General features: G+C 38.3%; 1 protein-coding gene across 1 annotated transcript; it reads left to right on the top strand.

The window, feature by feature from the left end:
• The first annotated feature begins 2,260 nt into the window (after nt 1-2,260).
• On the top strand, nt 2,261-19,488 carry Wbp2 (WW domain binding protein 2). The gene is made up of 7 exons (XM_053771293.2): nt 2,261-2,391; nt 5,882-6,056; nt 13,568-13,727; nt 16,493-16,651; nt 17,240-17,341; nt 18,396-18,478; nt 18,690-19,488. The coding sequence occupies exons 1-7, from the start codon at nt 2,267-2,269 to the stop codon at nt 18,735-18,737; spliced, it is 852 nt and encodes a 283-aa protein (XP_053627268.1). The 5' UTR covers nt 2,261-2,266; the 3' UTR covers nt 18,738-19,488.
• The last annotated feature ends 7,163 nt before the right edge of the window (nt 19,489-26,651 follow it).

Raw genomic sequence — 26,651 nt, forward strand, 5'->3', positions numbered from 1 at the left:
GACCCAAACAGATTTAGTGCCATTTTTGTGAATACTGTGTACAGTAATAATAATGCAGTGAGCTATCTTAAAAAATTTCTTTACATAGTGTTTTTTGTGTGTTTAAAAAATGCATCCTAAATTTAATAGTGCTTACAATAAACATCTTTCTACATGTTATTCAGTTTTAGATGTACTTTTTCAATCAAATTTATAAAAAAAATCACTAGAACAGCTTTATAAGAGATCAAGACTCCATCATAAGGATACAAGACATCATAAGGATACAGCACCCCATCATAAGGATACAGCACCCCATCATAAGGATACAGCACCCCATCATAAGGATACAACACCCCAGCATAAGGATATACAACACCCCATGATAAAGATACAACACCCTATCATAAGGATACAAGATACTTTGATTATCACATTCATAAGGGGAGCACTAAACCCATAGGGGTCATACAATGCCTCAAGGAGTGACAGGCATGCAGGCTTTATTCAAATAATTGAAGCATTGTTCCAGCTCCTTAGATCAAGAGCCCCTCACTAACATCAAAGAACCTTCTTTAAGGAGTGTAAATAGACAAGACAAACCCCCAAAGAGTGAATAAACCAGTTATTAAGTATGCTGTATTGCAAGTCTTGCAAATTTTAAGTTGGCTTGTGGAACATGACGGTCTGGTTAGGTTCCTTGCTAGTGAATTGAATCTTGCTCTTTATCCCGTAAAAAATGGAGTATGTCAAGAAAACCATCCTAGGTGGAGTATGAGTTAAACCATCCTGTATGATGGCTCATGATGGATACCATCCTTGGGTATGGAGTGTGAAAGTTAAACCATCTTGTGTGATGGAGTATGACAGTTAACCCATCCTGTATGAAGGAGTATGACAAGAAAACCATCCTGTATGAAGGAGTATGAATGGAAAACCATCCTGTATGAAGGAGTATGACAAGAAAACCATCCTGTATGAAGGAGTATGAATGGAAAACCATCCTGTATGAAGGAGTATGACAAGAAAACTATCCTGTATGAAGGAGAATGACAGGAAAACCATCCTGTATGAAGGAGTATGACAAGAAAACTATCCTGTATGAAGGAGTATGACAAGAAAACTATCCTGTATGAAGGAGAATGACAGGAAAACCATCCTGTATGAAGGAGTATGACAAGAAAACTATCCTGTATGAAGGAGAATGACAGGAAAACCATCCTGTGTGATGAAGTATGACAGGGGCATCCAGTGCTGTATGACCCTTGTGGGTTTAGCGCTAAGTAAGTAAGTAAATTTATTCAGGTATACACAAATACAGTTACATAGAATTATCATACATAGCAGCATATGTGTAGAGAACCTAGGATAACCCAAAAAAGTCAGACAGTGACTTATTTCCATTGGGGTCCTTTACTTAGTTTTGATCGTAGTAGCAGTAATAATTATGACGAGGGGAAAAACATCCTGTATAAAGGAGTATGACAGGAATAAGTAAGTACAATAAGAAACATCCTAAGTTAATAATTTGCTATTAAAAATCTTGAAAGATTTATTAGATAACAGTCTTACGAGATGTCAGTATAATTGCATCATTTACGAAGTTGACAAAAATGGACTAAATAAATGTTGTGTATGCGATGGGCTTTTAAAACATTATTTATCCATCGTTTGAAAGATGAATTTTAATAATACATTAATTAAATGACGCAGCAATAAAGGCTTCCTGTGTATGCCGGAAACCTGTGACGTCATGGTCAGCTGATACCATGTTCGTATAGACCATGCGGTTTTGTAGCTCCAATCCACCCTTTTATTACTTTAGTAATTATTCCTCTGATTATTTAATTCGTGGATCATTATTTATTACATACATTTAAGGATAGTTTCAATGTAATTAATATACAAAACAGGTTTAAAATAAAAGTCGCTGATTTATACAAGAGGAAGTCAGTCGTTCGAATGCATAACATCATCAATGTCTCAGCGTCCCTCTGTTTTGGGGAATATCTCTCGTGAAAATTTCATAATAAATATGTAAATAGATGTTAGCAACACTCCTCAGTCTAAATCAAACTAATAAAATATATATGTTCTTGTCGGTAATAAATTTTTCCTCAAATATATAGCAGGTACGAATGATACATAATATCATATCGTTTCCCCTAAATACTTCAAGTAATTGTTTCATTACACTATTTTGACTTGATGAAATATTATTGTGGTAGAAAATACACCTTATAAATTTAAAACCATATAGCATGTATGGTATATATGTGGATATATAATGCAGGAGAATAATTCCTGGTTATGGTGGGTGTGGTGGAGTGTGTGTGTGAGAGTGACAGTAGCCATCATGTCTGTGAACACGTCTCATGCGGGCAAGGGTGTCCTTATATATGCTGGAGAATGGTGAGATTAATCATCAAATATGTATTATGTTCCTATCTCGCGGCGATATATTTAACGCGGAGTATATTGCGGGAGTGTGTTTGACGAGGCTTCGTAATAGACAGTAATGGGAAGTCACTGTTCACTACTCGAGGACCCTAATGGAAATAGTCTTGCTTTTTGGGGGGTTATCCTAGGTAATTTACACATAATTGCATTTATATGTACCTGTGCCTAAATAAATTTACTTACGTGATGTATATTTTATACATCCATAACATGTATGCTCTCAAGAAGTGTTATGTATGCAAAGTCTAACTAGAAATTTATTACGTAACTTGTGTTGATATTCATGTTACTACATTAATTTTATAATGTTTATTAATAATAAAAGCTACATACTTATATAACAGGACAAGTGTTTTCTGACGCGGGTCTTAGATGATAACCTGCCGTTGAAGCTTTTGGTCATCTGACCGAGGCCTTCCGCTGGCTTACCAGTCCACCCCTTTAAAAATTATGGTTATACCTATACCATTTCTTATGTGCTTGAAGAAACACTCCATTATACAAGCCTGCTGACCCACTCGCACCCACTCATGTATCCATCTAACCTATATTTTAAAGCTTGCCAAAGTTGTTGCTTCCGTGCCACTACCTGAGAGTATATATCACAGCTGAGTTGTATGCCATTCTCATTGCAATCATCTGTATTGCATCTATACCTACTTCAAAGTTTGTAATCGTCTCAGATTCCTTTAGTGCTTTGCAAGCTTTAAAAAATTTGATCCACCTCATCCCCTAGTTCTTCATATGCAACTTGGATTACGCTGCATTACTAGCAGAAATAAAGAAATTGTTTTCTGTTGGGGTCCCTGGTCATGTTGATGTTCAGGGCAATGAGCAGCCAGAATCTGCTGTGCAGTCTGCCATACACGACCTACCAGTTTCATGTAGAGGTATTCCATTCTCTGACTATTTTGCTGTAATCTCTATCCACCCTCACAACCGTTGGCAACAACATTGGTCTAATGTGATTCTTAACGAATTACATTCTATCAAACCAAATTTGGGTTTCTGGCCTTCTTCTTGTCATTGATACTGAGGTTGGGAGACAACACTCTCGTCTTCACATCAGATGCACTCCTGGAGAGGCATCCTGTTTCACTTTGTGAGAATTGTCTAGTTCCTGTTTTAATTTCTCATATTCTGTTGGACTGTCCTGTCTATCAACGAGCACACAGAATTTTCCTCCAATGTCATCACTGCTCTAATGCTCGTACTTTATTTTCCCTCCTTGCTGACAGACCCACCTTTGACACAGACTCCCTCTTCAACTTTTTGATAGCAACTGATTTATTACACAAACTTTGATAATCCTTCCTTTAGCATTCCTCACAGCCCCTCCTAACTTGACTTTTATTGTCATCTCCGCCCTTATTTATCCTTACACAGTATTGTATTCTTTATTGTGGCCTACCACCTCAAATTCTACATTAGAATAAACTTCTAGGGGTTTAGTTCTTCCCTGAGGAAACTGGGAAACATTCATATTCAATCCAGGAGGAAAGGGAGGGCAGGTTCAATTCTTTGGATCAAACAGTCCCACTGGCATTAGGGAACCTTCTTTGAAGGGATATTCATGTTACAGAAGGACTCCAACAGAAATAGTGACTTTTCCAAGATTAATTTACATATGCATGCACACATGGACACTTGTTATATACTCTACAAACAAAATTCTAAATGTGTGTTTTTGAACCTAAATATAAACTAACTTAGGAGAGGGGAGCTTTTGACAATGTTTTGGTCTGACTTTGACCATTTACAAAGTTAGTGTGATTTTGTAAATGGTCCAAATCAGACTGAAACGTCGTCGTAAGCTCCCTTCTCCTACGTGCGAGTTATTTGTGTATTGTTCCAGTCACGGTATTGTGCCTTTTTGTTATTTTAAACTAACTTACAGTATATACATTAAAAGATGGCCTATACGTATAACTTAATCTGAATACCAGTTGAATCCAACCACTGGCTTTATCAATTGGAAAACAGATCACTTCCAGCTTATGGTGATTCTGTTGGGACTCCTAGCCTCCTCCAGAGACCTTAGCCTAAAGGAAATACTTGATTTCTCAACCAGCTTCTATCCCTCTCTGGTACTTCTTTCACTGCAAACTTGATTAGGCCAGGAAATGATGATGAATCAGGAAACCACTTTTGACCAACATTTCACCTTGGTCTCTGGTGAATCTCAGTGAAGGGATATAAATGCACTGGAAAATGTACAGAGGAGGATGACAAAGTTGATTCCATGTATCAGAAATCTTCCCTATGAGGATAGACTGAGGGCCCTGAATCTGCGCACTCTAAAAAGGCATAGAATTAGGGGGGGATATGATTGAGGTGTATAAATGGAAAATGGGCATTAATAAAGGGGATGTAAATAGCATGCTAAAAATATCTAACATAGACAGGACTCGCAGCAATGGTTTTAAATTGGAAAAATTCAGATTCAGGGAGGATATAGGAAAGCACTGGTTTGGTAATAGAGTTGTGGATGAGTGGAACAAACTCCCGAGTACTGTCATAGGCGCTAAGATGTTGTGTAGTTTTAAAAATAGGTTGGATAAATACATGAGTGGGTGTGGGTGGGTGAGAGTTGAACCTGACTAGCTTGTGCTACTAGGTCGGATGCACTGCTCCTCCCTTAAGTGACGTGTCTGACCTCGCTAAGTCAAGGCAATGGCTTAAGCTGATGGGAGAAATGGAGCTGCCTTGCATAGGCCAGTAGGCCTGTTGCAGTGTTCCTTCTTTCTTATGTTCTTTTGTTCTTATATTGACTCTAGTCATGTCAGTATACAGATCTACAGTACAGGGAATGATGTCAGCACTTCCTGGATTTAGTGCTTTCTTTGAATATACAGTTAATGCTCTTTACAGTAGTACTTAAAAAATTAACTTCCTGAAAGAATGAAACAAAAGGCTGTTAAAGCTAAAATTCTATTTTGTTTTTTGTTTTTGTTTTACAATTGTATTTGTAATGCAGATTAAAGAACATTTATTATTATGCTAGTAAATGCAATATATAGTTTGGTGAATTATATAAGGTATCACTATACTGTTGTTTACAATTAAATTGCAATAAATAGGTGCTCAGAAAAATGTCAGCACAGTAAAAGTATAGACCTTCAAAGCATTAAATATCCAAAGGGAGTACTGTACAGTATTCACAGGGTGTCCAGTTCATCTTGATACACACTGCTTCAGTTTTTATTTCACTTGTTTCTGGAACCTTTAAGACTGACTGACAATGTTTAGCTAGACAACAATGCAGTATTTCAATTTTTTTTTACATTCTTTATTATTTGAATTCATAAGTATGTCTGTTTTATCATTGATTATCTTCATAGTATGTAAGTTTGTGACCATGAAGACAGGTTGGCACTGTCTGGGTTTGTTATTCAAGCTGTAGACTTGAACTTAATCTACACATGTGTATTTTTTGCTTCAGTATAATCTTGTACTGTGATCATGTGACGATGGAGTTTGGAGGAGCATTGCCTCCTGAGATGAAGGGAAGCAAGACAGGCCGCTTATACTTAACATCGCATCGTTTCATCTTCAACAACAAGGATTCAAAGGACCGTCTTCAGTCGTTTGCTGCACCTTTCTTCTCGCTGAAGGGGGTGAGTCATCCTATCAGTTGGTCATTGGATTTCTATGCACCTTCTGTATTTTCATTGCTTTCACAGATCAGAGTAAGTGGAATTAAGTAGTTTTTATGGCTTGATGTGCTGTTCAGGAATTCAGGAAAACTGGTTAGCCAGACTTAAGTCCTGGAGATGGAAAGTACAATGCCTGCACTCTGACAGAGGGGTGGGGATGTTGCAGTTTGATGGGTCATGCTCTTCTGGCATGACATTACTGAGTAAGTGATGTTCAGTTTGTTTTCTTTTTTGAGTCGCCCTACCTTGATGGGATTGGCTAAATGATAAAAAAAAAAAATCTTCATTCTCATGTTGTATTTAGTCCAAAATATTGTCCTTACTCTTACAATTATTATAAAGCTTTTGTAATGTACTGTGCTATAAAGCTTATTTGATGGAGAGTAATGCTTTTAAAAAACAACTACACAATACTGTACGCCACTTGTCTTTGCTGGTGCACTAAAAAAGTCAACTGTGGATTGGCTGAGGGTTATTAACCCTTTCAGGGTCCGTCCCGTAGATCTACGGCTTTGCGTTCAGTGTCCAAACCGTAGATCTACGTCATGAGCTCAGCTCACTCTGATAAACTGTGAGTGGTACACTTGGGCCTAGATATGAGAGAATACATCTATGTGGTATGTGTGCACCACATAAAACAAATCCTGCAGCACACTGTGTATAATGAGAGAAAAAAAACTGAAACCAAGATTTTCGATTAAAACAGCAACTTTGCAGTGTTTTTTCGTATGTTTTTTATAGTTGTATTTGCAATTTCTTGGTCTCATTTGATAGAATGGAAGACATATTACAGAAATAGAGATGATTTTGATTGGTTTTAGCACCGGAAATGGCTTGAAACTGAGCTCAAAGTAGCAGAAATGTTAAATTTTTGTCGATGTTCAAGAATAAACAAACGACCTCACACGTCTAATACACGCCAGCTGGTGGATCTAATACACATTCACAAATGTGGTGGTGATATTTATACAATTATTACAATATTGCATAACAGTAAATCTTCTATTTTTTGGTGTGAATAAAAATTCATTATGTAAATAAAAAATAAAAATGGGATTTATTTGTAAAGCCTCAAAACGTAACTAATGAACCGAGGAAATGTTAGTTTAGTGCCAGGAATGCCTATATTGTTTATTCTGGATGCTATTTTGAAATTGGAATATTTTGAACTTTGTGTTAAATTGGCCAAATTACCAATTTCCGATCACTTTATTTTGTAGTTGAAACAGTTGACTTGGCAATTTCTTGTGCTTAATCGATAGAATAGAAGTAATACTAGTAAAATAGCTAAGAATTTGGTCGACTGGAATGATGTAATTGGCCTAAAATGGAAGTCAAAGTCGGCAAAATCGCCGATTCATAAATATCGCTGACACATCAAAATTCGCGAGAGCATAATTTCGTCAATTTTCCATCAAATTTCGTACTTTTTGTTTTATTACCTTCGCAAAAAGATTCTCTACCATTTCATAAGAAAAAATAAATTTTTTTTTTTGGAAAATTCTTGGACACTGGGGCACCACTTCAGATTTGGGCCTTGGACCCTGAAAGGGTTAATGAGAGTTGTTGTATATTTAAATCTATTCTTAGTGTGTAATTTTTTTTTTTACTAATACTAATAATTTAGTAGACTATAATGTATGTATGTGTGTGTGTATTGTACTATAACCAGATCAGATTGTAGTAAAAAATTTTATGTACTATACAAACCTGTAAGGCAAGCTTCTCTCTGAAATGCCACTCATCTCAGATTTAGTGTGAATTAGTTTAGATTGCTCAGTTAGTCTCTCAACACCAAAACATATATACCAGTTTCACAGAATTCATATTTATCCATGACTTGCATTTTTCATGCCTCAAACTCAAGTCGGAGGTAAGGCATCTTGCTTTCTTGCATTGGTGAAGCTTTAATTAGTTCTTATCTTGCTGACTTAGGTTGTGTTTACATTTTTTCTTTTAATGTTGAAAAAATTTGAGAGAAGTAACTTGGAAGTGCAGTATTTTCACAATTACTATACTTCTGACAGTATAATAATTGTGACAGTAAGTTGATAGTTATAAAAGTTTATGAAAGGAGAAGTTGAAGTAGGGAAAGTTATAAAAGTATTTAAAGAAAACAATAAGGGATATAAATGCTTGAAAATTCTTGTAAGCATTTATGATATTTTGTAAGAACAATGAGGAGAGTTATGTAAGCATGTCCTGAGAGAGAGAGAAGAGAGAGAGAGAGAGAGAGAGAGAAGAGAGAGAGAGAGAGAAAGAGAAGGAAGATGATGAAAGAAAGAAACTGGTCATTTTAATGCAAAGAGTGGGTGGGTGTATGAGTTGCTGACAGTGTTTAGTTTGAATTAATTTGGTTCGTAATGGTTTGTAGGAAGGCAACCATCGAGTCTAACAAAAATATGTTGTATCTCTGACAACATTGTGATGTCTCTGACAACATATCCCTCAGACTACAATCCTAGTTACATTTCGTCATCATAAAAATAAAAGCTAAATTCTTGCAGATTAATTAGCCAAAGATCTTCCAGTAGATGACATTAAATCTGCTGGCAGATTTAGTATAGGTCATCTTGACATACAGTAAGATAACTTAAATGTGATGCATTGGTGATGGAATTAAGTAATGATAGTGTGACTGTGTGGCTTCTAGTGATAAGATGTGATAGTGAGTCAGTTATCACCTGCCAATATATTATCACTTGTACACTGTCTCATCGCTTCCTGGTTATTGCTGATCTGTATTAGCTTGTCTTCAGGGTTATAATCAATGTGTTTATACAGTTCATCAATAAACACAATTCATTACAACACTGAGCTGCTGCTGCAGCAGCAGCAGCAGCAAACACACTGCCAGAAAATAGCACATAGTAGTTAGTATTTGCATATTTTAGAGGAAATAAATAGGTCTGGAAACAAATGTACTGTGTAGAGATATTCAGAATGAAGATGTACTGAATATTACAGGGTTTTTTTTCCTCTCACTTGTATTTGACTTTAGTGTACCATTACTATATTCAGGATATTGAATGTAATTTTGTCTTAAAAGTATTGGATGGTATTAAACTTGAAGAGTGTAAGACCACTATAATATAAATTTTATTTTAAAAAATATACATAACTGTTACAAAATTAGGGTACTTGATTAATATTTTTGAAAAACTTCAGGTTATTCTGAGTATTTCAGGCAAACTAAAACTCTTTGACATTATGTAGATTTTCTAACAGTGTTTTAATGTAGCTGGTAGACGGGAAACTTGGAATTTTCTGGTCAAGAGTTGCACATCTTTAGGCATTTAACTCTTTCAGTGGCTGTTACATAGAACCACATTATTGGGGCCAGGGTTCCTCATGTAGTTCTTTGTCTTGAGATCAGCTCACTCAGATAAGCTATGAGTGGTAAATTTTGGCCTAGATATGAGGGAATGAGTCTGTGCAGTGAATGTGCACAGTGTAAAAAGATAAAAAAAATCCTGCCCCATGCTGTGTATGATGGGAAAAACAAAACTCTGAGAGTGTGTATGGTTTAAAATAGAGACTTAGGTGTTTTCTTGGATGGTTTTATTGGCTATTTCTTGTTATCATTTGATAGAATAGAAGACATAATGGATTAGAGATGATTTTGAGTGGTTTCAGAACAGAAAGTAACTTGAAATTGAGCTCAGAGTGGCAGACATGTTCGATTTTTGCCTATATTCCTGAGGATGTGTAAGGCCTCCCCTATGCCCCTAGTCTTTTTAATGGATATTTAATAGATCTGATTCTTTTATTGGAACACTTTAAACCATGACCAATCATTCCTGGTTATATTTTATTATCCAAGAAATAGTAAATCTTCTATTTTTGTGTTATTAAAAATTGAAAATGGAAGGCAAGTGTAATACAGGAGAGGTATGGGAACATGTTTAATGAACTGAGGAAATGTTGTTTTAGTGGCAAATACGTCTACATTGTTTATATTGGACTCTTATTTTTAAATTGGTATTTTTAATTTGCCAAATTATTGAATTCTGTGCACTTTATAGGATAGTTGAATGGGCGGTTTCTTGTGGTCAGTCAATAGAACGGAAGGCATACAAGTGTAATAGCTAAGAAGTGGTAGTGGAGCAATGGAATTGGGTTAAAATAGGATTCAAATTTAGCAAAATTGCCGATATGTAAATTGCAACGATACTACTAACTTTTCGTCTGCATAATTCCATAAGTTTTCCATCAGATTTTGTACTTTTGGTGTCATCACCTCCAGAAAGCTTCTCTACCATTTCAGAAGGGTAAAAAATATTTTTTTTTTTAAGTAGACTTTGAGAGTAATGTTAATTTTGGGAGTCTGTGACAATAAAAGTGTTAATTTGTATGGAACTTCTACTCCAGTTGTATCAAACATATGGTATATCAAAGACAGATCTATTTCTTGTCTTCCTATGTATTCTGTTACAGTTCTTAAAGAAGAATTTTAGCATACAACGTAATAAGTACATACATGTATTTGCCTATATTTGGTTGCAGGGGTCTAGTCTTAGCTCCTGGCTGCACCTCTCAACTTGGAGCATGGCAGATTCACTCTCTCCTAGCCTCATGGGCCATGTTGTACCTTTTCTTAAAACTATGTATAATCTTTGTCCACCACTTCATGATCATTCCACTTCTTGACCACCCTGAGAATGGAGAAATATTTCCTGACATTCCTGTGACTTGTGTGTGTCTAATTTCCAGCTGTGCCCCTGAGCACTTGTTTACTGCCTCTCACATAGCCTGTCCCTATCAATTCCTCCGAGTATTTTGTATGTTATTATGTCTCTTGTTAAGTAATTTGAATAGTGAGAGTATATGTTATCGTGTGGCCAGATGGCCTGGTGGCTAAAGCTCCCGCTTCACACACGGAGGGCCCGGGTTCAATTCCCGGCAGGTGGAAACATTTCAACACATTTCCTTACACCTGTTGTCCTGTTCACCTAGCAGCAAATAGGTACCTGAGTGTTAGTCGACTGGTGTGGGTCGCATCCTGGGGACAAGATTAAGGACCCCAATGGAAATAAGTTAGACAGTCCTCGATGACGCACTGACTTTCTTGGGTTATCCTGGGTGGCTAACCCTCCGGGGTTAAAAGCCCGAACGAAATCTTACCTTATCTTAACCTGATTGAGAGTTCATTATATAATAGCAGATTTTTGTCACAGTATGATGGATTAAGTGTGACTCGCTGTTGAATTCACCTGTACATATACCATAAGTGAGGTAAGGATAGATTAGGGTAGCACAGAGTGAGTAATGTTTGTTGACAGGAGTGAGTGGTGGCAAATAATTTTTGGGGTCTGATGAGCTGTTGGAATGTGAGCAAGGTAACATTTTGTGAAGGGATTCAGGGTAACCAGTTAGCCAGACTTGAGTCGTGGAGGTGGGAAGTACAATGCCTGCTCTCTAAAGGAGGGGGTGAGGATACTTGCTGTATGGAGGGACATCTGAACTGTCATATCTGTGCACTTCTGGTGCATGGATGATGGTGTGATTGATGGTGAAAGTGGTTCTTTTTTGGGCCACCCTACCTCGGTAGGAGACAGTTAAAAAAAAAATGTGGTGGATAACAAAAAAAGGCACAATACCGTGGCTGGAACAATGCACAAATAACTTGCACATAGTAAGCTCCTCTCTTCTATATGCGGGTTTTATTTGTGTATGTGGTGGATACAAGTGTTGAATTTTGGTTTGCTGTGCAGATGTAAACCTAAGAACGTTCCTTGTCTTGGCTCTTATTCTGTATTATTTATTTTCGTGTTCTTTGGAATATTTTTAGCTCTAATCCCCAAATCCATGAAGAAGATCTTATTACTGTTGAGTGAGTTTGTTGGTTCTCATTACAGTAGTTATTTTTATTAGCTCATCATTAACAGTCATAGTGAGGAGAATTGCATCTGGATTTAAGATAATAAAATTTGTCATCTGCAAAAAAGAACTGGTTTAAGTTCCCGAGAGGCATTGAGTAAATCATTGATGTAAGTGAGAAATAGCGGAGTGAAGCTGCTGCCCTATGACAACCCTGTATTGATAGGTTCATTAAGTATTTTTATTAAAGTTTTTTGTCATGTAATCACTTGTCTTAGTTTCTGTGTGCCTCTGTATATTTCCTTTCTACAGTTTTATGTTTGTCTGTAGTTCCTTTCTCATAAGAAATAAGAGTTTTTACATAGAATGCTTATTGTACCTAAAATTCTTATCACTGTATCTCTTGTAATAATGAAGGGTTATCACTTAAAATAATGATTATACTTAATATTCTTATTTCTCTATCTATAACTACTTTTTTGTACACTGTTTCAGCTCATGCATAATTATGGGCTTTTCCATGTATGATATAAGTGTATATAATGTAATACTGTTGAATGCACCATGGATAATAAACTAATTAAAGCATACCATCCCTTAGTAGTTAATCCTGCCAATATTTTAAACTTTTTATACATTTTTATAAATAAAAATGCATGTTTTCCCACTTGAAAATTTTCAGTAATGATATTTTATAAAGCAAATAGAAAATTTATTGCAATTTGCAATATTGGGTAAAGTTTGTGTCCAGTTATTGTTTTTTATTAGGTTATTGAACAACATAATCTCACTGTACAGCACAAAGTATTTGCTGGTACTGTTTATACAGTCTTGTAGGAGGAAGAGAAGACAATATTTTTTAAAGATGTCTTCAGTAGTCTAGGTAGTAGGTTGGTAAACAGCAACCACCCAGGGAGGTACTACCGTCCTGCCAAGTGAGTGTACAACGAAAGCCTGTAATTGTTTTACATGATGGTAGGATTGCTGGTGTCTTTTGTCTGTCTCATAAACATGCAAGATTTCAGGTATGTCTTGCTACTTCTTCTTGCATTTAGGTCACACTACACATACATGTACAAGCATATATATACACACACACACCCCTCTGGGTTTTCTTCTATTTTCTTTCTAGTTCTTGTTCTTGTTTATTTCCTCTTACCTCCATGGGGAAGTGGAACAGAATTCTTCCTCCGTAAGCCATGCGTGTTGTAAGAGGCGACTAAAATGCCGGGAGCAAGGGGCTAGTAACCCCTTCTCCTGTATATATTACTAAATTTAAAAAGAGAAACTTTAGTTTTTTCTTTTGGGCCACCCCGCCTCGGTGGGATACGGCTGGTATGTTGAAAGAAAGAAAGAAAAAGTCTTCAGTAGTGGAGGTAAGAAGAGTCTTTGGTAGTATGGGAAAAAATAATACACAGTATTACTCATAAAGTATATTTCTATCTTCATTATTAAAACTGCTTCAGATTTTGGATACCTATACTTAGACCCAAATATGTATGTGTTGTCATAACCTGTTATTTCTTTCAGATTAATTAAGAAATTCTACATTATCTCAAGAGGTACTGTTGTAGAAACATGATTATCCTCCATCCTTGCCCTTCAGCAGTTTATTATATATCTAGTTAATATATCGATCATTTTTATTACAGGTTGAGCTTGAGCAGCCTGTCTTTGGTGCCAACTATATTAAAGGGACAGTGACTTCACAGCCTAATGGTGGCTGGAATGGAGAAGCCAAGTTCAAGTTGACATTCAAACACGGCGGAGCAATAGAGTTTGGACAGGCCATGCTAAAAGTGGCATCAATGGGTTAGTAATCTGCTTCAAAATGTTGTGGCAGATAGCTTTATGGTTTGTACAAATATGTGTAAATGTGTTTAGCATATTTGTAAAAGAGGAGAATGCTAAGGTGTTAGAGAGATGTGGGATTACAAGATCACGTATTTGATTCAAAGTAGGAGTTGTCATAGTTGCTCTTTGCCGATGACACAGTTTTTATGGGAGATTATGAAGAGAAGTTGCAAAGGGTATGTCTTAACCTTACCTTTTCAGTAATATTTCTACTGTAAACTTTGCACAGCATACTCAGCAGGTTTATCCTCCTATAATTCTTATATTCTCTCTTGTCACCTTCTCCTTTATATGAGGGAACTATGCATGCTTCTCTGCCTATTCTCTGGCATCTTTCCTTCTTTCATACATTTTTTTAACAAGTCGGCCGTCTCCCACTGAGGCAGGGTGACCCAAAAAGAAAGAAAATCCCCAAAAAGAAAATGCTTTCATCATCATTCAACACTTTCACCTCACTCACACATAATCACTGTTTTTGCAGAGGTGCTCAGAATACAACAGTTGAGAAGCATATACATATAAAGATACACAACATATCCCTCCAAACTGCCAATATCCCAAACCCCTCCTTTAGAGTGCAGGCATTGTACTTCCCATTTCCAGGACTCAAGGCCGGCTATATATAAAAATAACCGGTTTCCCTGAATCCCTTCACTAAATATTATCCTGCTTACACTCCAACAGATCGTCAGGTCCCAAATACCATTCGTCTCCATTCACTCCTATCGAACACGCTCACGCACGCCTGCTGGAAGTCCAAGCCCCTCACCCACAAAACCTTCCTTACCCCTTCCTTACAACATTTTCGAGGACGACCCCTACCCCGCCTTCCTTCCCCTACAGATGTAAACGCTCTCCATGTCATTCTACTTTGATCCATTCTCTCTAAATGACCAAACCACCTCAACAACCCCTCTTCAGCCATCTGACTAATACTTTTATTAACTCCACACCTTCTCCTAATTTCCACACTTCGAATTTTCTGCATAATATTTACACCACACATTGCCCTTAGACAGGACATCTCCACTGCCTCCAACCGCCTCCTCGCTTCTGCATTCACAGCCCAAGCTTCACACCCATATAAGAGTGTTGGTACTACTATACTTTCATACATTCCCTTCTTTGCCTCCATAGATAACATTTTTTGCCTCCACATATACCTCAACGCACCACTCACCTTTTTTTCCCTCGTCAATTCTATGATTAACCTCATCCTTCATAAATCCACCCGCCGACACGTCAACTCCCAAGTACGTACGTATCTGAAAACATTTACTTCTTCCATACTCCTCCTCCCCAATTTGATATCCAATTTTTCTTTATCTAAATCATTTGATACCCTCATCACCTTATTCTTTTCTATGTTCACTTTCAACTTTCTACCTTTACACACACTCCCAAACTCATCCACTAACCTTAGCAATTTTTCTTTAGAATCTCTCATAAGCACAGTATCATCAGCAAAAAGCAACTATGTCAATTCCCATTTTGTATTTGATTCCCCATAATTTAATCCCACCCCTCTCCTGAACACCCTAGCATTTACTTCTTTTACAACCCCATCTATAAATATATTATACAACCATGGTGACATTACACATCCCTGTCTAAAACCTACTTTTACCAGGAAGTAGTCTCCCTCTCTTCTACACACTCTAACCTGAGCCTCACTATCCTCATAAAAACTCTTTTCAGCATTTAGTAACTTACCACCTATCCCGTATACTTGCAACATCTGCCACATTGCTCCCCTATCCACTCTATCATATGCCTTTTCCAAACCCATAAATGCAATAAAAACTTCCCTACCTTTATATAAATACTGTTCACATATATGCTTCAATGTAAACACTTGATCTACACATCCCCTACCCACTCTAAACCTCCTTGCTCATCCACAATCCTACATTCTGCCTTGCCTCTAATTCTTTCAATTATAACTGTACTGTACACTTTTCCTTGTATACTCAGTGAACTTGTTCCTTTATAATTTTTACAATCTCTTTTGTCCCCCTTCTCTTTATATAAAGGGACTATACATGCTCTCCCCCAATCTCTAGGTACTTTCCCCTCTTTCATACATTTTTTAAACAAAAATGCCAACCACTCCAACACTATATCTTCCCCTGCTTTTAACATTTCTGTCATGATCCCGTCAGTTCCAGCTGCTTTACCCCCTTTCATTCTACGTAATGCCTCACGCACCTCCCCCACACACGCATCCTGTTCTTCTTCACTCCTAAAAGATGGTATACCTCCCTGGCCAGTGCATGAAATTACCACCTCCCCTTCTTCGTCGACATTTAAAAGTTCCTCAAAGTATTCTCGCCATCTGCCCATACATACTCATACATATGTTGAACAAATACACGAACCACTTCAACACTATATCTCCACCTGCTTTTAACAAAACCCATTTCCAGCAGCTCTACCTCATTTCATTCTACCCACTTCCTTGTGCAGTCTTTCCTTATTCACCCAAGCTGCTGCTTGGAGTTATCAGTGTTACCACACCCTGCCCAATGCATGAAATTACCACCTGCCTTTTATTAATATTCAGCATTTTGTCAGAATACCTTCTTCATCTTTCCATTAACTCCACCTCCACATATAACATCCTCCCTTTCTTCATTGTTGCCATGGGTAAATTTTACACCAGAGGTGTGTGTATTTTCTGTAGTGATAAATATGAAATCACTTAAAATGAGATCTCTCTACAGCCAATCGCAACATGGACACGAGTTACCGTGATGCACCACCGCCTTATACACCACCAGCATCCACCTGGACCCAGGCTCCACCCCCTGCCTATGCTCCTCCTGCTGGTGGCTACTACGGATGGGTGCCACCTGTCAACACCTTCCCTGATCGCCCACCAGGTGTGTCACATCTTAGCGTGTTAAGGTACCACGAGAGTACCATTAGAAAACTATGCCTTCTCTTTCAGGAAATCTTAAAAACTTGCTAGTAAAATAGAAAGGGAAAAAAATTTTGTAATATTTGTGACATCACTTATTTTGCAGATTTTAATGTTTTATATAGTGTGGTTGTTGGTTGTAATAGAAATAGTATTTGGAAGAGTAGTATGAGTCAGGCATTACTACGTCAGTTTCCGCTTCAACATCCATTAGCATAATAGGGAACTGTTGCCTCCACCTAACTTAACAACCTAACCTAACCTCCCACCCTCCCTTCCTTACTGAGTGTGGTTGTATCTGTCTGCCTGTCTCTCTCATTACTAAATCCAATTCTATAGCTGATGTTCCTTCAAGGGAGGTTCCATGAGGCCAATGAGGGTCTTTTGACCCAAGGAATTGGACCTAGCTTCTCTTTCCTTAGATTGAGCCTGATTACCTCCAATTTCCTTAAGGTGCTCTGACCCCCTTTCCCCCATGATTATAATAATTATAAGCTGGTGCTAATGTATATAATTATTTTTAGTGACACTTTCTGGATTTTTTTTTCAGCTGATGGTGTATTCATGTATGAGGCTCCTCCTCCATACCCTGGGATAGGAGGACTGCATGGGTACCCCACTGCCACAGGAGCCACTGGCCTCTCTGCTGCAGGTTTGTATAGAGCTTCGTAAAAAAAATTAATTTATACTAGCAACTTGAGATGGTTTGGTCATTTAGAGAGGATGGATCAAAGTAGAATGACATGGAGAGCGTATAAATCTGTAGGGGAAGGAAGGCAGGGTAGGGGTTGTCCTCGAAATGGTTGGAAGGAGGGGGTAAAGGAGGTGTTGTGGGCGAGGGGTTGGGACTTCCAGCAAGCGTGCGTGAGCGTGTTAGTTAGGAGTGAATAGAGACAAATGGTATTTGGGACCTGACGAGCTGTTGGAGTGTGAGCAGGGCAATATTTAGTGAAGGGATTCAGGGAAACCGGTTATTTTATATAACCGGACTTGAGTCCTGGAAATGGGAAGTACAATGCCTGCACTCTAAAGGAGGGGTTTGAGATATTGGTAGTTTGGAGGGATATATTGTGTATTTTTGTACGTATATACTTCTAAACTGTTGTATTTCTGGGCACCTCTGCAAAAACAGTGATTATGCGTGAGTGAGGCGAAAGTGTTGAATGATGATGAAAGTATTTTCTTTTTGGGGATTTTCTTTCTTTTTGGGTCACCCTGCCTCAGTGGGAGACAGCCGACTCATTGGAAAAAAAAAAACTGGAAAAAGAGAGGAAAAAAAAGCCCTGTGTTTTATGAGGTTTTTCTTCTGTTCTTTGGCTGCATTCCAAGACTGTCTTAGTCAGACTTACTTTATACGTTAAATGTATTATAGTGCAATGTGGTATGGTGTATTGCTTTTGGGTTCTATATCATTTGTCTTATGTGGAATAATGGGTATAAGCTGACAAATGGTGGTAGAAAGACATAGCAAAGAACCTTTTATTTATACAAGGTGTCACCCAAAACCTTGTACAAATAATGGGATTGTCTGTCATAAGTGTCTTCTAAATTAGTTTGAAATATGATATGGGAGCCTTCAGTTCATAGAGGAATGTAAATGGCTGATAGTGAGGATATTCAAGAATTGTTTTAAAGCTACCAATTGGTAAACAATTTAAATATTGTAGAGCAAAATTGTGATACCTTCTCTCTATATATTCACCCAGATGCTAAGGCTCAAGAGGCAGCTCAGAGTGCATACTATGATCCCAACAACCCTCAGTATGCCTATGTTCCCCCACCAGCATATGTAAGTACTGTACTCATAACACCTAAATAGTAAATTTAATCAAAAGTTTTAGAGCTGAGCATTAAAATTTAACTGTAATTCAAGAACTTTACAACAAAAAAAACAGTGAGAGGAGATAGCCGACATTAATTAGCATAAAATACTGTTATAATAATGCTCTTGAATAATTAAATAAAAAAGTACAAGTAAAGCCTTATTCATGTTTCAACAGTCTGAGTCGCCACCTTCGTATGATGCTGCTACCAAGAAATCCCAATGAAGAGGGAACTTTTCTCGATTTATCCAGAGGTCTTATCAGCATTGCTCCTGAGAATATGATCCTACAATTTATATAATACCACTTAGTTGCAATTGATTTCCATAATATATTTTGGAAGTTGTATATTTTTTTTTGCATATGATTACTTATTTGTGCTATGCTTGCCATATATTTTAAAGTGTCCAGTGGTTGTAGCACATGAGTCTTCCTCCTGGATCCCATTCCATTATGCTACCACTCTGAAAAAAAAAACTTCTTGTATCCTTTTGACATGTTTTCTGGTTATAATATTGTTTTTGTTCATTATGCCAAGAAATTTACTTTATTTTCTCATATCTTTTTATAATGTGACATAATGTCTACACTTTTATTTACTGTTAACTAATGAGGGCATTTTTTAATGTTTTTAATTTTTCTTTATAACTAACATTTCATAGCTCTGGGAACCATTTTGATGCATACATCTTCAATCTTATTTTACATTTTTTCTTAAGGTGTAGACACCTCCAACACACTACATACCAGTTTAGGTCGAATGTATGCTATAGGCATTTTTGTAGCATATCATCATCCGTATATCTAAAGGCTATTTTGAAGTTTGCCAATCTAGTATGCAAGTTTCTCATGACTATTTGTGATCTTCCAGTGACAATATTTTGTCTGTAATTATCACTATAAACTCTCCTCCCCTTTGTCAAATGCTGTTAATGTGTGATCACTTTCTACTACATTTTTTTTTTTTGTCAACAAACCAGCCATATCCCACTGAGGCAGGGTGACCTAAAAAGAAAAACAAAAGTTTCTTTTAAAATTGAGTAATTTATATAGGAGAAGGGGGTCACTAGCTCCTTGCTTCCAGCATTTTTAGTAGCCTCTTAAGACACGCATGGCTTACAGAGGAAGAATTTTGTTCCACTTTCCCATGGAAGATATTCTTCATTTGGTTATGTATTTTTTTATTTCCATTACATGCCACTTTTTTTTCCTAATCTTCTGCCACCCATTTACTTTGTTTATCTGCATCATCTTGTAGGAAGTATCATTTCTATTAGAGTTCTTCCTTATTTTTGCTAGGTCACAAACTGCATTGGTTCATATTATGTATGGTTTGTTTGTTAGCACCAGCTTCACTAAATGGTGTTTGAAACTCAGTATTTAGCAGAATCAGTGTTAAACCATATACTGTATACATGTCAGTCCTTTTATTCTTAAATTGAAGTTTACTTATTTTACATAGGTTTTTCTGTATCAATACAATCAGATTCATTCAGTATACTTTATTCCTTTTGGCAAGTTAGTTATATAAATTAAAAATATTGTATATATTTATGTAAGTATGTACTGATCTTTGTGGAACTCCATTAGTTAAAATTTACCACACTGACATTTTCCCTTATATTACTGTTCACATTCTTTCATATGGCAAATCATTCATTTATTATAATAGTTTCTTTTATTTCTAGATTATTCTTACATTGACAACACACTTATCAAAGGTTTTTTGAAATCTTAATAAATGCAATCAGGCCATCTGCTTTCTTGAATAATTCATGACCCAGTCTTGGCATAATATAATATCAGTGCTTCTGGATATATTTGCACTCACTAATAACCTTTGCATTTTAAATCTGCACAGTTGCAACAAATGTACCTTAAGTACCTTTTGAGGTTACCCACTATCAAACACTTTTACTTACAGTATTTTAACGTGTGGTAAGATTACAAAGCAACTCACGGGAAAGAATTATATGTAATGCTAATTTTCAGTTGTTAAGTGCAAATTGGTGGAACATTAAAAGATCAGGGTTTTTAACTTTCGTAATGATTATACCACGTTCATTATAAAGTTAATACATTTATCAAAGTTGTCACTGGCTGCTATATGTCAATAGTTATACCATAAAGCAAGTTGGAAAAACACTTCATAATGAGTTTATCACCTTTTCTCTAGTGCATTTTACACTGATAAAATAGAAGCATTGCTAAATAGTTGCCATTGTTATTCATTTATTTTTATAAGTTTTTATAAGTTTATTTTTGTAAGTTAAGAGGTTGAGGCTCATGGTAAATTGGTGAGTTAGTTTCCTCATGATTCATAACCATAAACTACAATAATGTAGAAACATACATGTCATTTTGTGGAAATTTGTGAAAGGCTGGGTTGACTGAGATGAACTTTTTCAAAAATTTAGTAATTTATGAAAAGGTTGCTTCCTGTATTGTTAAACTTCTGTAGTAAATGAAAACTTAATGAACAAGCTATGTATTTATTAAATTATGTAAAGAGATACACCACGGTTGTTTTTTCACCAGTGTTAAAGTTAATGCTGGAATCATCGTTTCACATTAATGCACCATAAATTAACATGGGGGTTATATATGTATGTAAATTTACTACTTTTTTATAATGAAATTTCCAGATAGAGAGGAAGCATTAACCAGCTCTTAACAGTTTCCTTCACATTCCTAGGATAAGTATTGACATGATACATGTTTTGTTGCATACATTTATTTTGAAAATAGTAAAGAAATTTATTACATCAATTTATTATTTTCTTGTAAGAGTGATGTATACACTTTCCTCTTGTTAAAAGGTCTTGCACATTTAAAAGTGTAACTACGACAACTGGAACTACTTATGATTTATTATTCTTTAAATGTCTGTTTCAAATGAAAGTAGTTGATAATTTTAAATTTATCCCATATCACACTTTTCTGTTCTTAAATCTTTTGTGGAAAGAAGCTCTGCAGCACCTAATTTGAGAAACATTGTTGAGCTCTAGCATGATATGGCTTGTATGTTAGAGTTCAGGCATCCTTGTGTTACAAAAGGAATGTGTACTGTAATTTTTTGAGGTAGTCCTCGGTTCTGGTTGTATTTTATTCCTCTAGATAGTGTATTTATTTTCATAGCTTCAGATGTGTACACTGTTAGATCCTACAGCTGAGTCTAGGTTCTGATATGTCCTTGTGATAGAATTTCAGCAGTGTGCAGTGAGGTACCAATGTAACTTCAGAAAAAAGTTTTGCATACTGTAGATCTTCACTGAGTTCATATTTGTTAACTCAGGCTGTATTAAAATAGTATGTAATATTTATGGAAATTTTGAAAGTTAGCCTTCATAGTGTGTATAAAAACAAGCAATGAAATATTTTCACTTGTGGGTTATATAGACATTAATGTTTAAAAGTGGGGAGTGGGAAACTAAGTTGTAGATCTAGTCAGTCTTGGTGCTTGAGGGTGATAGAGACCCAACAGTAACTGGGTTGACATGAGAGATGCATGTCCAGTTAATTTTGCTTTTACAATTTGAAACTTAATAATTGGTTGTAACTGTAAAGGAAACTAGCTTTATATTTAGACTATTTTTTGTTTAACATCTTTTTATATTTTGGGGCTCCTTTGCCTTGATAGCATAGCACAGTAGTATGAAATCATACGAATGGATTGTAGACTCAAGTTTGTTGTGATTGTATTGAACATTATTTTTGTTGCAGAATTCTCTCTACTTGAGTAGATATTGAAAGATATTCAGTTTATTATAAAAAAAAATTATATATTTTGTGATTATTATATATACATTATATATATATAAATATAAATATATCCAGTAAATGTCATGCAACATTTTTTCTCCCATTGATGTTATTACTATAGCTGATACACATGGATGATGGTGACTTAAGTACCTACTCTGAGAATTATAATCACAACTAAGCTCTAAACAACAACGGTCATACAGCATTGTAGTTTTTTTTTTTTTTTCAAAAAAAATTTTTTTGTGTGTATGAAGCTTAGATCTAGACAAGTGGAACCATTTGGCAAATCTATATAGTGATCCTTTGTTTTTCAAACTGAGTCAAAACCTAACTCCAGTAGGCCAGGGAATACTTTGCCTAACAGGTCATCCGATTATGAACACATTGCCTCTTCAAGGGGGGCTCCTTGGCGTGGTGAAGAGGCTCTTGGTCTGAGGAATTAACCTGTCGGTCTACTTCCTCAGACCGAACCTAATTACCCCCCAATGCCCCGTTCCCTATCCCATCCTCCCCTTTTTCCTTTCCTCCTCCTCCTCCTCCCCACCCCTCTCTTTCGCCCTTCCTTTTTGGCCTTTGGTGTTTTTTTTTTTTTTTTTTTACACAGGCACGCTAGTTCCTAGGTAGGGGAAAGGGTACCGGGGTCCATCCCATTCCGTTGAGGTTCTTGGCGGTGGCGTAGTTTGCCGTGGAATCTGGATTGCCTGGGGATGCCCTGATCCCTCTCCGGTATCCCGGAGGGTGGCTTTGGGTGTATCTCTGGAAGCCACCTTTCGGATTCCGGGGGTGGTGGCCGAAGGAGGTATGCTTTGTGGCGGATTTCCGGCCGCCCTCTCTTTTGTCCACCGAGGTAGCTCGGCAGATGTGAGGTTGCTATCCCGGATTGCCGGTTTACTGGCATGATGGGTAGGGTATGGCATGGGTTCCATGCTGCATCTGCGCTACTTGCGGTGCTGAGGTCTTCTTGGGCGCGGAGGGAGATTTCTGGCCCTTTCATTCCTCCTAGGAACTATCCCTCCCCGGTCCCCCCTTTTTTTATTTCTTTTTTTTTCTTAAAAACAAAACGAAAGAAGTAACCTAACCATGGCAGCCCTAGTCCATGAACCTGCTACCCCCGGGCCCCTTCTTGATACCGCACCCCATTCTGACCCCGCCTCGTCTTTGGACCACTCTTCAGACACTCCTCATGCCTCTGTACCTCTTGCCGGTGCTGTTTCCTCACCCACTTCAGGTACTGAGGCCTCGACGGACTCCTTCGATTTATCTGACCTTCGCTCTCCTCTGACTATGCTTCCGGCCTCTCCCTCTACGGTGCGGCAATTTTCGAATCGCCGGCCCGTTCCACGTCGGACCAACTCTGGTCCCACGCCTAAACGACAACGACAATTACCTGCTGATGATACTTCTCCACCTTCTCGTTCTTCTCAGAAAAGATCGACACGTCCTTCACTACCTTTCCACGCTCAGTTTCAGACTGCACAATGGACTAAATTCTTCACTTTACGACCGACTTCCTCTACTGCCTATCTTTCTGACCACAGTATTGGCAAGGCACTCCTACGCCATGTTGGTAAAGATATTTCTTTTCATGCTCTTATAAGCGGTACGCGCATCGTCACCGTACAGAATGCTACCCAGGCTCATGAGCTTTCTCGTCTTTCCCATATTGATACTGTTCCTGTAACTATTGAAAAGCATCATTCCCTCAATTCTTGTAGTGGTACCGTCATTCTGCCCCATACCATAGTTCAACAAAATTTCCAGACATGTGGCACTGACATTCTTGAACAGCTGGAACTCCAAGATCTTCCAATCCTCAAGGTAGACACTTACGTTCTTCCTGCCCGTGGGCGGAGACGATACCCTAGCAATGTGGCTCGTTTAACTTTCGACAGCCGTGAACTCCCATCCTCAGTTTATGTAGCAGGACATCAGTTACAAGTTCGAAAGGTGATCCCTACACCACAACAGTGTAGAAATTGCTGGCGATTTGGCCATCCAGCGAAATATTGCAGATCTATTGCCGAATGCCCAGTCTGTGGTGCCGATGACCATTCTAATACGTCTTGCAATCGACCTCCCTCTTGCCTTAATTGTCATGAGGCTCACCCTTCGTACTCTCGCCGTTGTCAAGTCTACTTAAACGAGCGAGAAATCCGTTACCTCAAAGAGGCAGGTCTCCCTTATGCCATGGCAGTTTCTCATCTCCGCCTCCAAGGGAGACTACCTCGTGTTTCTTATTCCCGTGTTTCAAAACGTCCCCCCACTTCTGGTATCCCATCTTCTGCACCCACCTCTCTGGTTACCTCTCCCATAGTCACTCCTGTAGCTAATTCTTTTGCTGTCCTCGGCTCAGACGTCCCTACTTCAACGTCTCAGTCTGATCTTGTTTCTTCGTGTTCTCTCTCACAAGCCTCAGTAGCGACGAGATCTCGTATGACACCTCCTCCCAATCGTCTCTCTACTTCTCAAAAGTCAAAAAAAGGTCCGTTAACACCTCCTACCCATCTTCACCTCCTCATTTTCCCTTCCCTGTCTCAGTACCTGGTTCTCCCCCTCTCACTGGCTCTGTTACAAGTGTAGAGGTTCACCCTCCTCCTCATACTGTACCTTCCTCCCCTGTTCCCTCCCAAGTTTCTTCCTCTTCTGCCACCTCCCAGGTTTCTGCCTCTTCTGTCCCCTTTCACGCTTCTCCAGTTCCCTCCACCCTTTTGCCCCCCCCTACCTTGGTACAGTCCATTACAGTTCCAATCTTTACTCATCCTCCCCCTATCATTTCCAATATTGTCTCCCATACGACGTCTCTGAATTCTGAAACACTTGAAGCAATCTCTGAATATATTGCAGAGACCAAACCATCAATGGACACTGATCCACCCTCCGCTCCTTCTCTCTCCTCTACTCCATCTGCGCAACTCCTTTCTTCACAGCGCACCGTTCCTTCGCTGCTTGAACGTTTTCCACTGCCTCCGCATGTGGACTTTTCTAACCCCTCTAGTCCGTAGGAACCCTTACCTGCGGATTTCAGGTATCTTTACCATTGCCAATCATGGCCTATTTACAGTGGAATATTCGCGGCCTCAGGGGTAATCGGGGTGAGCTTCAGATGTTACTCTCCCAGTTTTCCCCTGTTGGTGTTTGCTTACAGGAACCAAAATTACACTCTGCTGTTATTTCTCCCATCTCAGGCTATAATTTATTGTATTCTTCAGATCCTTTTCCTGATGGGACCTTTAATGAAAGTGCCCTTCTTCTACGCACTGATATTCCATACCATCAGCTATTTGTTCGTACTTCGCTGCATTACACAGCAGCCCGTATCCACTTGCATAGGTGGTATACGCTCTGTTCTTTATATCTCTCTCCTTCTCGGGCATTATCTATTCCGGATATTGCCTTTCTTGTTTCGTCATTACCACCACCGATTCTGTTACTTGGTGATTTTAATGCCCACCATTTCCTCTGGGGGGTCTCACTGTGATTCCCGTGGCATTCAGTTAGAGGCTTTTCTTGCCACCCACCCCCTCCATGTTTTAAATACAGGTACTCACACCCATTTTGATCCTCGGACTCATACTCTCTCTTGCATCGATCTCTCAGTCTGCTCTTCCTCCGCCGCATTAGACTTCACTTGGTCTGTTCTTCCGGACTTACATTACAGCGATCATTTCCCAATCATTCTTACTTCCCCTTCATATTCACCACCTCTTCGCATCCCACGCTGGCAATTTGATCAGGCAAATTGGAACCTTTACTCACACCTGTTTTTAGAGAGGTTCCTTCTTCGTCCTCCATCGATGAGCTTTTACAGCTCTTCTTGTCCTCTGTTTTAACCGCAGCTTCTCATTCTATACCCCAAACTTCGGGCAGGCATTCTCAGAAATGCGTGCCTTGGTGGTCTCCTGCTTGTGCTCGTGCAGTACGTTTGAAACGCGCTGCATGGGGCAGGTACCGGTACAATAGAACCACAGAGAGACTTCTTGATTTTAAGCAGAAGCGTGCGATCGCTCGCCATGTCATCCGTGACGCTAAACGCACTTGCTGGCGAGATTGTCTCCACCATCACCTCTGCTTCCTCTATGAGTGCAGTCTGGAAAAAAGTACGAAAACTGAGTGGTAAATATTCTCCTGACCCGGCTCCTGTTCTGCGGGTTGCCGGTGTTGATATAGCAAACCCACTAGATGTTGCCAATGAAATTGGCAATCATCTGGTCCGTATTTCTCAGGGACTCCATCTATGCCCGTCATTTCTTTCCTCAAAGTCGGCCAGAGAGTTAGCACCCTTGGACTTTTCTTCTCTCAGAGAAGAACAGTATAATGTGCCTTTTACACTTCAAGAACTGGAGGCAACACTCTCAGCTTGCCGATCATCGGCAG

Source organism: Cherax quadricarinatus, chromosome 5, assembly GCF_038502225.1.
Source record: "Cherax quadricarinatus isolate ZL_2023a chromosome 5, ASM3850222v1, whole genome shotgun sequence".
Classification (NCBI taxonomy): domain Eukaryota; kingdom Metazoa; phylum Arthropoda; class Malacostraca; order Decapoda; family Parastacidae; genus Cherax; species Cherax quadricarinatus.

What these genes read in the sequence shown, in the direction of transcription:
- Wbp2 (XM_053771293.2), top strand. Translation starts at nt 2,267, where the DNA reads ATGCAGGAGAATAATTCCTGGTTATGGTGGGTGTGGTGGAGTGTGTGT. An exon ending in CTTATATATGCTGGAGAATG is followed by an intron (nt 2,392 to 5,881) that starts GTGAGATTAATC and finishes TTTTTGCTTCAG; the next exon opens with TATAATCTTGTACTGTGATC. An exon ending in GCTAAAAGTGGCATCAATGG is followed by an intron (nt 13,728 to 16,492) that starts GTTAGTAATCTG and finishes ATCTCTCTACAG; the next exon opens with CCAATCGCAACATGGACACG.